Genomic DNA, 14,190 nt, shown 5'->3' with positions numbered 1-14,190 from the left:
TCTCAGGTTCACAATTAGTTTTTCAGGGAAATAGTATTTCATTTTGCACTGATAAATATTCTCCACGAACCCGATATACTCCTGTAACACGTGGCGCGTCACAGGTGACGGATACGGGTTCCTCACGGGCCTGCCGACGAACTTGAGCAAAATATAAAAGCTGTTGCGTACCAAACACGTACAAAGTATTTAATGGCAATTTTGGCGGAGATGGAGGCGTTCAGTACGGAGCTGTTGCCAGAAGACGATTTCTCCCTTTCTGGAAGTTAATGCAGAAAAGAGCGTAGATTTTCTTCTCTAGAGGAGCGGCTGCAAAAGGCGTCTGTTCCCCATGTCCGGAGCGGCGTAACTACCTGCTGTCATGAGCTCTAAAATGGTTCAAGAAAGCCGGCCGTAAATTAATACCGTCACATGATAACAGAAATATGTCTCATGTAATCGGAACCAAGGTAAGGGCGTCCTCTGAAAGGGACGCGCGTTGGCAGGGCCCAGTCAGCCTGAAAAGTATGCAAGGGTTACCGTCGCACGGGCTGTGACTGCTGAGTGAGTACCCCCTTTCTGTATCCCATCAGAGAACTATGCCTGGATGAAGTTGCAAATAAGCCAAAGCACTTGAGAGAAGGCATATAGGAATCTGTGGGGTGCAGGAAAAAAGATGGAGTGGAGAAAAGTCATGGTGCTGATATTGTCATATCAGAAAAATTTTACGGTGCAGCCTCCGAGGTGCAAAACTATGACAATCGCTTGATGTAACTCATCCGCATTGGGGAGAGAAGGAACTTCAAATTTTTCAGTGCAACGCTCTACAAACTGGCGTGCGCACGGAAACCAAAGATGCGTTCTGGGCACTTCCTGACAGGAAGACCGCTGACTATCTCATCGTTGCCGATGATCTGAATGGACGTGGCGGATGGAGGAAGGAATAACACACAGTCCATGGCGTTCATGGATATGGACAAAAGAACAACGACGGCCAACAAATTCCCGATTATGTAGAAACTGATCAACGTGAACACACGGTTCTAGTCACGTAGTACAGTGGCTCCCATCCAACTCACACTGACTACATCCTAGTGAGAGGAGGCAAACTCAAAGATGTTCTAGAGACAACAGTTGTCCCTTATTAAATCTACCAGTCATCTGTAAGCTGCTGATAGTCAACAAAAGCACAATACTTCGCAGGAAATGGACCAATTGGGATCAAATGGCGGCGCCTGAAGAACGAGACTAACGTTGTTGCAAAAGTTACAGAGCCACAAATCACCTTCTTTGAATTGAGCCGACCTAAACTGAAAGACGCCGTGCGCTCTATTCTTGGAACAACTGATCAGGGCGACGACAAGGAACGATTAACGGTGGCATATGGCTAAGGAATGAAGATGTTAAGTATGCAGTACTGTTGAAGAAACAACTGTACCACGAGGTTCTTGCTCGTTAGAATACCTACAAAGCAGCCACTAGTAAAGTGAAAGAGGTCATTTCTGTAACAAAAGCAAACCGGTAGACAGGTCTACATATTAAACTTTACATGCGCGAAAACGAGTGGAATATTTAACGGCTAGTCAAATCGAGGCATCGCAAAACGGAACAAATCCAACATTTTTACGGCATCAATGAGGAAACAGATGATTTGCTACTCGACTGGCGGGAAGCGCGAGTACACTGTCGGAACTATTTTGACAAAATTTCAATCACGGAATTTCCGTATCTACCAGTCCTAATCACCTCCGCTGCTGAAGGTCCAATATAGGAAAATCACGTCACTAAAGTCCAGGCTATACAGAAGGAAATGAAAACAGGGAAGGCCATCTGTCCTGATTATCTTCCGGCCGAGTTTTGTTTCTCTAAATGGGGGGATGCAGCAGTATGGCTAAAGGAAGCTTTCAAACCAGTTCATCAAAGAAGGTCAAAACCAAACAGACTGGCGACGGAGTATCCATATAAAAATAAGGGAAGCCCTGCCGATTTCTCTTATTACCGCCCGATCGTACTTCTGAGCCACGCAATGACAGACTTAGAACAAATCTTGGACAAAAGGATTAGCGATTTAGCCAAACATACAACAAGCCAATCTGGATTTGTGTAAAATTGTGGCGCAATGGGAGAAACCCAAACCCACGCTGCAGGGCTGTTATTTGAGAGACACTATGAACAGAATAAGAGGCTTCATCACGAAATTCTGGACCCTGAGAAGGCGTTCCATCGTGTACCTCATAACCTAATCAGCCAGAGCTACAAGTTCATGGCATCCCAGAGCACATTGTTGAGAGGGTATAATTGCTCTACAAGGAACAAAGGAGTTATGTTCAAGCTGCCGCAGGAGCGTCCGATGACTTCCGCATAACTGTAGGAGTCCACAAGGCCCTGCCTTATAACCACTGGTGTTCATTCTTGTAATGGACACCATTATATCAAACTTGCACAGTCCAATACCATGGACACTTCTCTAAGCAAATGATATCATTTTGGCTGTAGAGAATAAGCTTGATCTCCAGCGTCAAACAGAAGACTGGAGCAATCGTCTAGCCCAATAAGCCCCGCGCCTCAACAAAAACATTGCATTACATTGTCAAGAAGTTGGAACCATGCATGTTGACGTTGAAGATATAGCACGAGTAGGGAAATTTAAGTATATTGGCCCCACAATCTCTGATGATGGCCAACTTACTGATGAAGTCAACTTAAGGATCTACAAAGCCTGGCTGAATTTGGGAATAACAAGCGGCGCACTAAAAGCGGTCGGATGAAGGATCACCTGAAATCTAAGATCTACTGAACTGATATCTGTCCTGTCGTTTTCTACGGCAACGAATGCTAATCAGCTAAAGAGGAGATAGAACGCCAACTAAGCATCATGGATACGAAATTGCTTAGGCAGAAGGCTGGCATAAATACTAGATCACATTTCAAATGATGTTATTAGAAAACATTTTGGCATTGCACCGATCCAGAAGAAAATTGAAGAAAGGCGTGTGCGCTGGTTGGGGATGTGTTGCGTGCAGGGGACGATATATTGGGAAAGTCAGCGTATACACAGAGAGTTGGTGAAAAGAGGCGCAAGAGACGAACAAGTCATCATAGGACAGATAAAGTGCACAACGACCTGAAAGCAGTGAGACTACATACAGACGTGACCCGAGATCGAACTAACTGGAGACAATGAATCACAACACCGGACCCACCAGGCAGAACTAACACTAAAGAAGCAGAATAACAAGAAGTAGACTGATGAATAAACTGCTATAAAAATGGGATGCAATGGATACTTTACGCATAATATCATTCAACTTAGTATGTTGTACGTTCAAATTCTCTCCCCTAAAGCCTATGTCCGATATCTATAAAGACTTATTTTCACAAAATAGGGTTTGAATGGCAGAACGCTTCTGGATTTCGTGGTACAGTGACTCCTATAAATGCATTATAAAGAAAATATATAAATCAACAAAATACAATTTTAGGATTATCTGTGTTAAATGGGAGGGACAGTTTGAATATCCGGTGAAATTCTACGAGTACCAACAAGAGGTGAGTCCGTCAGTGCATTCTAGCCTGAGTGGAATTTTGCAATTAATATTTCTGCATACATACGTCATAGATAGTAGACGATCATAGTAATCAGTTTATTTTCACCCCAATCAGTCTATAAATATGAAGATCATGGAGGAGTGGCACAAAGTGGTCAGCACAGGGCCATGTGACAATCGACACGCTACTAGTGGAAGGAAACCACATCACTAAGTGGTTAGTTTAGGACCATGTGTCTGTACATAAACGGAAGTTAGCCTGATCACTAATTATTTAGCCCAGGACGATGCATCTCCCCACAATGGAAGGTAATCCAATCACTAATTGGTAAGCTCAGAAATACGTGTATTTCCGTAAGTCAGCAAATAGGAGATTTTATGAATCTTAAAACCTGTTCTTGTGTAATTGAGTACCAAACTGGCATGGAAAATATTTTAGTTATTTTAAGATAAGTCATTTAAGTTGCTGCATGATATTTGTACTGCTGAAATGAGAGTCAGGATAAAATAACGCCTGATGTGAGATGTACAACAAAGTGGCAAGCAGCAGATAAGGTCCGGTCGACTCAATCCTTCAGAAGCATCTAAAATCTATGATACACAATAGACTAAAGTAGGTAGACAATGGACTGTCCTCTGCCCTATATATCAAGGAAAACGAAGATACATAAAATTCATGTCGCTTTGATGGTCCGAGAATACCTCTGCATAAAATATGTTTAGGGAGTAGGAAGCTAATTTAGACTCCATCAAAAAATATAAATCGGCATTTTGTGTGTGAAAAGCATTCATAAGCAACATTTTTACTAGTGGTCATAATAAAAGATTGTTCTCTAACGTAGCCCATTGTATCCTGTTACACACGAATTACAAAAAAACAGCAGGATTTGAACCTCGAAGAGTTGACATATTAGTGTGATCTTCAGTTCTGTGCATGGTTCTACTTTGACTAACGAGAGAGTGTGAGCTGGTACTGGCTAGTTCTGAGGACTGACATGAATATTTCTTGTCACTAGTTGTGAATGTACAGTATGAACAACTCAATGCATTGCATAAGAGTCGAGAATATTCTAACCACCCTCAAAATAAAATAAACTATTCAGAATTTTTAGTTTCCATCACTAATCCGGTTTGAAGTAAAACCTTAGGCCGTGACTTGCCGATACAAGGGCTTGGTTAAGAGCAACAATCTGAGACTATACAATCATTTCCCAGGGATTACCAAAGATCATTTCACACAGCAACCAACAAAGGTGCGAGAGGAAAAAATTAATTAGCATTGGCACACCTACAATTCAAAAAACACTACGAGATTAAATGTTTGAAAACAGAATATAAACTTGTGTTACTCTGTAAGGTCAGTGACAATAATTACAATTTTGAAATAGTATTATATCATTGCACTATTTGCCTACTTTTATGAGATTATAAAATCACTTGAATAAATCTGAATGTTTTAGGCAAACTGCACAAGTTTAAAACTCCACTTGTCCATTTTCTTAGTCTATACTAATTGTGTAAGTATGGTTGCAATCAACTCATTACAAGCACTTACACTAAAATGGTTCAGCAAGTGTGACCACAACACTGGAACGAACATAAATTCAATACCAAAATGTTTTACGCTTACAATGCAGAAATTTTATTTGAAAACTATAATATCGAAGATGTAGAACTACTGATCTGAACGTTTCATTTCTACAACACATTATCTGCTTTGGCATTCACAAATGGAGGAGACTGACTCAACACACAAGAGAACAGAAATGATCATTAAAAAAAGGAATCTAACCAAATAATTTTAAAATGACATTCTTTGAGTTATTTCATTATTGAACTCAACCATCATTATATTGATTAATGAAACTGATTATGTCAGTGGAAATAATTATATTGTTTGAAATGTAAATAAAACTTAACAATCTTGAATTTGTAGATTAAATTTTAAACTACAAACATTGCTTTTTCTGTGTGTCACTGTTGGTATCAACGTACAAAAACTTACTCAGAATATCTGGAGGCAATAGATTCAGATGGCATTTCAGATGATACGAATGTGATGAACAAATGATGCAGAGACAGTGAAAGAAAGAACACTTTTTTCATATTTGCTTAAAGGTATTGTAAATAAATACACTTAAAAAATATTCAGCTTCACCAGATATTCTTTTCGTAGATATATATTCAATAAAACCATATGATGGAACATTAAATATGATCATAAATTTCCTGAATATGCTAGATAATTTTAACCAATAGAATTTTAAGATACTTGCATTTAAAGGTAACCTTGTAAGGAAAGGATTAAACGGACGAAAATGGCCAGTTTATGGAAATAAACCAACCACTACTGAACACAGCTCTGAATAGGTACAACATACTGCATATTGTGTAGGATTTGTAGTGTACGTACTTTGTTTCTTCTTTGACGTACGGCAACAGCTGGTCATCAGTATGTTCTTCTACGAAAATTTCCTCCTTAATATCTTCGGAAGGCTATAAGTAAGAAATAAAAAAGCAGAATAAAGAAGTAAGGGAATAAAAATATATAGGCCTAAACAAGGAACAGCTGAGAAAATAAATTTCATAGTGGCACAATAAGAATATAATTTATTTAACTCCTATTAAAAATATATAATGGAAAGGAACAATCAAATGAAAATCACTTTAAATGCAAGAGAGGTGTCTACCTTGGTGGCAAATAGTACACAGAAATACATTATTATGAAGCACTAAATTTTAAAAGAACAGAGAAGACAATTTCCTAAAATACAGTATTACACAAACTATTATTTTCTATTAAGCACACAGCTCATCCATAATGAATGTATATAATTTACAAAATTTTACTCATAATACCTTCTGTATTACAAACATAATCAACACATATATAACTTATGCAACTACTTCAAATAATACTATACAACTTATATTAGATTAAAATTTACATTGAATTTATTTATTTGTTTACCATTTTTGAAACCTAACTTGCATAATGACCTGCTGCGTTTTAATTCGAGTCCCATTTGCCACAGCTTTTCAGACAACTGATAAGAGAGATAAGAGCATGAAAAGGAATACACTGTTGGATAGCAGTAGACAAGGTAGCATAGAAAAGGAGGAACATTTGTAAATACGTAAATTTAAAATTACCTACATATTTGTGAATATTCAGCCGAGTATATGTACACATACATGTGTAGGTGGACGCACTACCGAGTATGTGAACAATTTAAGGAAAATAAATAATAATAATAATAAACACTATTTTCCAAATCCTTACCCTATACCATACCTTGCTTCTTTTTCTCTTTCTATTGGTCCCTATTTCCACAAAGACTTGCTATTTTATTCATCCTCTTATATTCACATTCCACTATTCCCATCTTTCTATATGTGAATCAATGAATCAATCAAACAACGGCATTTAGGACTGTTGGTTGTTTATGTAGAAAAGATGAAAAAAGTGTGGAAATATATGAAACAACTCCCTTCGTAAATAATTATTTCAATCACTAAATCATCTTCCTATAAGTGAACATTTGTCAAAATTTGTCCCCATGAATTCCAACTTATCTTCATGTTGTGACCTTTCCTACTCTTAAAGAACATGACTTAAATGTATTCATCAACTAATGTCATTCCAAGCCATCTCTCCAATGACATCTCAGAATATACTGCTTAATCGAACAGCTTGTCTCCTTTCTCCAAGTCTTCCCATCAACACAATAATTAAATCAGAGAGGACTATTTCTATTTGTGAAACAGAGAACCTGACTTTCCATAACGTTCACCAATATAGCATTGCCAAATGTCCATCTAACAATATTTTCAAGGTCTTTCTGCAGTTACTCACAACCGTGAAAATTATTTATTACATATATAAATGCAAGTCGGTCTGAAGCGATGTATATGTAAATATTTAAAAATGAAAATATGTGTGAATTAATGAGGCACTTCCAGAAATATCAGAAATTTGAAGCTTGGTACGGGAGAAACTGATGACCCCAGGATCCCTAGAAAAATCGAAAATTCTAAAAATTCCCTGAAGGGGCACACTGGGGCCCTCAAATTCTGGGCTTAGCATAAGAACACAGTCCGATAATTTATCCAAAGCGACAACCTATAGGTTTTGAGGGCTTAACATTTTCAGTAATTCCTAATTTTATCCAAATCAAGATGGCGGCACAACCTGGCAGAAGAGGTAGAAAATTGAAAATTGGATACATTATAGCTTTTAGTCCCTAACCGACGGAAAAATTCCAAGATGTTCAAATTTTTCACTTTTTACCTCCAAAGATATCGAAATATGGAGGCAAATTTAATGACTGTGCAGACATTCTTTTTGAGGTATTTGATGGCTGAACGTTAAGTCGTATCACGAAACGGATGGCACAATATCCGTTCGACTTGAAGTGTTCTACAACTTTGCTCCTATGACTTTTTGTCGTATCTCTCTCCCTTATACGTTATATTGGGGTCTGTTTCTTGATTGTACCTGAATTCTGCACCTTGCAATTGATGGTTTGAATCACTTATGGGAAAGATAGGATCATCAAATTCTACACGAATATTAGCCCACCGAGTAACTATATGTGTGCTAAATTCTATGTTTTAAGCTGTCACATTAGTATCTGAAAAGTAATTCAATATGTGAAAAGCTTACACCAATTTCACCCTATTCAACTTTTCTAAAACAATCTTAACCTTAAATAGAGGAGATACTTGAACATATCATAAGACCAGCTATTTAGATCGCTAAATGTCGCCAGAGGCGTCTTATCGTACTATCCGTTTTTCGATATGACGTACCGTTTAGCACAAGTTATCCTGTAAATGAAGGTAGACATCCATATACTTCCGTATGGCGATCTATAGTCATTCATTGATGTCGATTTGTAGCGATCTAGATAGGGTTTGTCTGCCATTGCAAATCGATAGTGACTGTCAGCAGGAGGGCGTCTGCTATTGTAATCAGTCCTCCCCATATCGACATTGACAGGCAGTAAGAATGGGGTCGTCATCCAACACCTGTGCACCACTGTAATGAATAGTTCTCTTCTCGATTCGACTAACTGAAGACAAGGAGCGTGAATTTTTTTCAAAACTCTTTTACCCGATTCTGTTTGTCAGTAGGCAAGGGTGTCTCCCATTATAATCAAATTTACCCATCTAAAATGTGACTGACTTTAGGCATAGTGGCCTGCTATTATAATGGAAACTCACCAACTCGGTGTGACTGGCAGTAAGCTGACTGACATTAGAAAATGCGTCTGCCATTATAATGATAAGAACACAACTCAATTTTGGCTGGCAGTAGGGAAGGTCCTTGGAAATATAACGTAAGTTCCTTAACTGTGATCTATCTGAAAGTAGGAAATGGGGTCTGCCATTGTAATGAAACCTCCCTAAATCGAATTTGGCCGCGCACTGGGCAATGGGGCCTTCCGTTAAATGAAAATTACCAACTTCTTTGTGAATTGCAGTAGACAAATGGGCTCTCCGTTATCATCGCAATTACGCAAATCGCACTTACATTGGAAACAACGTCTGTGGATTTCACAATGCTGTAATCTACTTCGATATCCGTATATAATGTAGAGTACCGTAGCGAAGCACGGGTACATTTGCTAGTTGTTTATATATATCAAAAAATAAAGATCTCATAATACTGCCCTGTTGGAGCCAATCCAATAATTGTTACAGGATCAAATAAAGCTTCACCTACCCCAATGTTCTGAGTTCTATTTTCTAGAAAAACACCAGACGTGGCCAAATTCTTATGGTAAAACGTATATTTTTATCTTCATGTAAATTATCAACCTTTATAGCCAAATCCTTGAACGTGTTTGATGGTTGCCACTTGGAATATCCCTGTCTACACTACTGTATTTTTTGATACAATGACTACAGTGAGAACCGCAATGTAATTTCATTATTCCTATGGTTTTGTGTCATTTTTGTTAGTGAACATGTTCTGTTGTTTATTGTGTATATCTGCATATTGTTGCTGTATGGAAGTAAATAATGTGACCTATTGTTACAACTGTGCATTATGTAAGTTACACACATTATTGATACTATTCACGAGTTTAGTTGACATTTCTTCAGAGTGGTTCTAGAGAATTGTAAAATTTTGAGGTTATGGGGAGACGAAAGGACCTTTCGCCAAGAAACGCATTGTCAGAGACCTACTTTTGAGAAACGTTATTCACAGCAAGAGATATATTCTAGATTGCAAATATCACAGAAATCTGTAAGTAGAATTTTAAAATAAGGGGAAGACAAGATGTGAACAACGTGTTGGAAACTATGGGCGAAAGAAGAAACTAACCCCAAGGAGGAAGCAAAACTGATTAATTTGTAAGTAAACAACCGCAAGGTTACTAGTTTGGATTTACGTAGGAAATTAGAAGAGAATGGGTCATTGGTACCAGCCAGGACTGTGAGACGAGAGCTGATTAACGCTACAATGAGAGCAAGACGACCTCAAAGAAAAGCGAAGATTATTCCTGCTATGGCTGCAAAGAGGTTCCAGTGGGCCAAGACTCTCCAGAATTGGTCATCTGATGAATGGAAACAGGCAATTCCATGACAATTTCTGTAATTCCTAAATTATCATTCATTATTCCATTTTAACCCAACCTAAGTGGTGTAACCGTACAGTAGAGTAAATGTATGAATTTTTTCTTTCAAACAGTACAGCTTATTGCATTTAATGCTAGGCTTATTTGTTTTACTTATTTCAGGTTTGTTTTAGTGACGAATCGGTATTTCCTGTCGAAGAAGAGACAAGTCAATGTGTCAGAAGGAAAGGACAAGCATTCCATCCAGATTGAGTGAAGCAGAGAGTGAAGCATCCAACTTCAGTGATGGACTGGAGTGTGTTTTCTTGGTACGGCTGTCAATTTTGGTCAGCCGCAAAATAGTTACTTTCTCCTTCCTTTGAGTTCAGTGGTGTGCAGTGTTTATCAGAACTATACCGACAAAAAACAAGGATGCTCCTTGTGTTATGTTAATAACAATGGTTCAATCAGACTGGAGGAGAAAATTATTCTTTTTGAGAAAATGAGGTTAAATTGTTACCTCCTGGTGCGCGATTCAAACTGACGAGCTGCTGCCGTGTTTCAGGGAAGACAAGGGCAGGGAGGGGTTGTAGAGTGTATGGTGCAGCCAGAGATAATGCTTCCTCATACGACTTCAATAGGATTGTCTGTAAGAGGATATATCCACAGCCCATTTATTAAATAGCCGTAACTGCACACACAGTTAAAGAACACACTTTATTTAAGACACACTTGTCAGTCGAGGAAAGCACCAGATTGTTTCTCTTCTCATCTGTTTGTCGCAGTAAAATTCTATAGCAATTAACATGCTCGAAGATGCGTCGCGATTGTGTATTCCTTCACTCACAACACTGTAAATTCAATGAAATACTAAACGAAGGAATCAATACGACCAACGATTTTATTACAGTATATGTTCTATATAGCTCCCTCCTATTTTGGTGCATAGTTCACAATGGTGTAGTAGTGACTCTGTCCAGGATGTGTAGTGTGTGGCGAACGACTTGGAAAGCTGCCTGTATTCTTGGTACAAGTATGTCTTCTCTTTCTGGGGGGATCACATAGTAGTCAATTTGCGTAGAACAAACTGTACACTGCCTACCGGAGCTCGGAACCGACTATGCGAACTGAACGAGAAACTTGTGCATTCGCATCGAGCATTACCTCTGTCTCCCACTTTTCACTTCCCATCCCTCCACTATTCTGACGCACAGCAACGGGCAGCGGCTGACTCTCTGGTATAGCAACTACAGCAAATACTTAAATTCCTCAAAAAGAAACATTTCCCCCGACAATCCAACTGCACCATCATCCTCAACATCACACGAAGAGCATCCCTGATTTCTTTGTCAGTAAAGTTTTGATACACCTTGTACACAGGTCATTACAGTGAGTGCGCCTCGATACAGCAACAGATTTCTTAGCCAAAAGTTCGGCGAAGACAATTCTTTCCCTGTGTTCTGAAGTCCTTTGTGAAAACAAATTTATATAGAGTATGTCCTTGTCTTTTTCGACACCTCTCCTTGGATTGGAATCATTCATAAGAACATTTGATTTTCAATACAGTAGGAACCAGGTTATGTCGTACCCAAGTTTACTGTGATGGTTGCAGTGAAGGATCTGTAGAATGTGTCCACATGTTGTCAATTGCATGCAGGACAACAAGAGGAAAATTTATGCTGTCTGCTAGGGTCTCCTTCTAGTCTTTAAGCTTCCACCACTTGATCTTCTCGGGGGCATTTATCCCTCCACCTGCACGATGCATAGAGGTCCTTAAATCCGCTATGCCTACCTTATGCAGAGGTGGCACACAGATGATATGTCATTCACACCCTTTGTTAGTCCGAGATCACGGTGCTAAATAACGATAACGTCAATTTGGTTGCTGCAGTCACCACAAGTGAAACCTAAAATATGATTTCCATCATCATATAAGGTACCAAGATGCGCATTCAGATCACCAAAGAGAAGTGGAAACTCATCTTCTTCCTTATCCAGGTCATCACAGCCAGATTGTGAGAGAGAGAACACAAGTTCGAGAGGATGCACTGTCAAGTGTAATTGACATAAGACTGTCTGAATAGCGCTGAACCTCAGCAACTCGATCTTGTAGGCTTGCGCACACAATGAAGTCAATACCATTTTTGCCGCATGTAACCTGGTAGATAAGTTCATAATCATCTCTGATGTCATGAGATTTCTGGCCTTTCCAAAGCAAGCAACTTACTATCTAATTAACATAGCTACTATTCAATTCTAAACCGGACATATCCTAACTACAACAGGTTAAGAGGAATATAGAATTTTAGTGAGAACTAAATTTCTAAGGAGAAATCTCCCCTACAATGAAAAATTTAGTAATAATAAAGCAAGAATGATATTTAACAATAAAATAAATATTGTACAATAATTCTAAGCCACATTTAGATGTATCCTAATTACAATAGTTTATATGAAGCAACAAATATTCCTAAACTATGCATCTCTGGAACTTATGAGAATGTGACTTTTCATTGACTATGAACATAACATTTAGTTTCCTTGGTTTATGAAAGAGACAAAAGGTGAAAAGTCTGAATGTAATTATCAGTCAAAGAACAGTGGCCAGTTATTATCATAAATTTAAGTCTTACTAACGAAAGTTAATTGAACATCACCTACGGCATTTTGCTTACTTGATGGTTTCTAGCATTTCCCTTTCACACCGACACAGATAGGTCGTATGGTGATGATGGGCTAAAAATGGCTAGGAGTGGGAAGGAAGCAACTGTGGCATTAATTAAAGGACAGTCGCACTACTTCATTGCTGTAAAATGTGAAACCATGGAAAATATGCACTTCAGGGCTGTCGACAGTGGGTTCGAAATGCAGGCCGATAGCTAAACGGCCAGTTGTTCAGTACCAGAAAGAAGCAATTGCTTGAATTCCTTCTCTTCCAATACTTATTGTGAGAGTATCTTAATATGTAATTTAAAACAAAATGTTAAAAGTAAGTTTCTATTTTTAAAAAGCAGTGTTCACAGTTCCCCATATTTACATGCACATTTGGACATAAGTTTTCATATACATGTCAAAATTTTACGATACATGGGGTTACGTTGGAAAACTAAAGAGTAAAGTAGAACCCCAAATGCACATCTTTCAAAATTCTATACAGAGCATGCTTTCCTCCATTGAAGTCAAGATGGGCTGGCTACCTATGCTCTTCGTTTCTAGGATCGAGGTAGCCCTTACTTCTTCGCAGTTTCTCTGCATGACATTCACCAAGAATCCCGTTACGAGACTTGTCAAGCATATCGGCATCGTAATTACGATAGACCATGCTTCCAAGTTTATGCTTATATTCTTGTAGGACAGTCCGAAGAAAACCGCACAAAAGAACTCTACTCAGAAAAACTGCCATATACATTGTTGTTGAGGTGATCAAACTAACGCAAGTTGAACTTCAGTTAGAGTGAAACACTCAAAAACAATTCACTTCAACTAACATTGGTTGACAATGTGAACATTCAGTACCACACGATACAACAAACAAATTCTCCCTCTGAGGTACAGAGAAAAAGAGACAACAATCAAGATATAGGTTTATCACAATAGTTCTATGAACTTTGTCCTATATCACCACAGACCTATCCATATTAAGCTGGTTCTATTGCTGTGATTATAAGATCTGCGGCCGTGGAAGCCTTTTTTGATATTGTATCTCCAATGGGGGAGCATTTTTGAAACGGAGAAATGATTTCTCCTTTAGCAGGTTAGCAAACTTGATTTGCTAACACGGCGGGGCCACACAGTTTGGTCTGCCACTGCTAAGCAGAGTCCTGGAGGGGCGTGCCATTCCAGCTGATGAGTCCAAATGGCACGTCTGGACGAAACTCTGCATAATGCACACGGCCTAACCACCCTAAAACTGGTTCTATTGCTGTGATTATAAGATCTGCGGCCGTGGAAGCCTTTTTTGATATTGTATCTCCAATGGGGGAGCATTTTTGAAACGGAGAAATGATTTCTCCTTTAGCAGGTTAGCAAACTTGATTTGCTAACACGGCGGGGCCACACAGTTTGGTCTGCCACTGCTTAGCAGAGTCCTGGAGGGG

General features: G+C 38.8%; 1 protein-coding gene across 1 annotated transcript in view; it reads right to left on the bottom strand.

The window, feature by feature from the left end:
* The window catches only part of LOC137502346 (uncharacterized), a 45,023-nt gene that overhangs the window by 19,832 nt on the left and 11,001 nt on the right, over positions 1 to 14,190 (bottom strand). Inside the window, exon 3 of the mRNA XM_068229352.1 lies at positions 5,941 to 6,023. Coding sequence (XP_068085453.1) covers positions 5,941 to 6,023 — 83 coding nt within the window. The remainder of the gene's footprint in view (positions 1 to 5,940; positions 6,024 to 14,190) is intronic.

Source organism: Anabrus simplex, chromosome 10, assembly GCF_040414725.1.
Source record: "Anabrus simplex isolate iqAnaSimp1 chromosome 10, ASM4041472v1, whole genome shotgun sequence".
Taxonomy (NCBI): domain Eukaryota; kingdom Metazoa; phylum Arthropoda; class Insecta; order Orthoptera; family Tettigoniidae; genus Anabrus; species Anabrus simplex.
The sequence above is the reverse complement of the archived record's forward strand: the minus strand, read 5'-3'. Positions and strand labels throughout refer to the sequence as shown.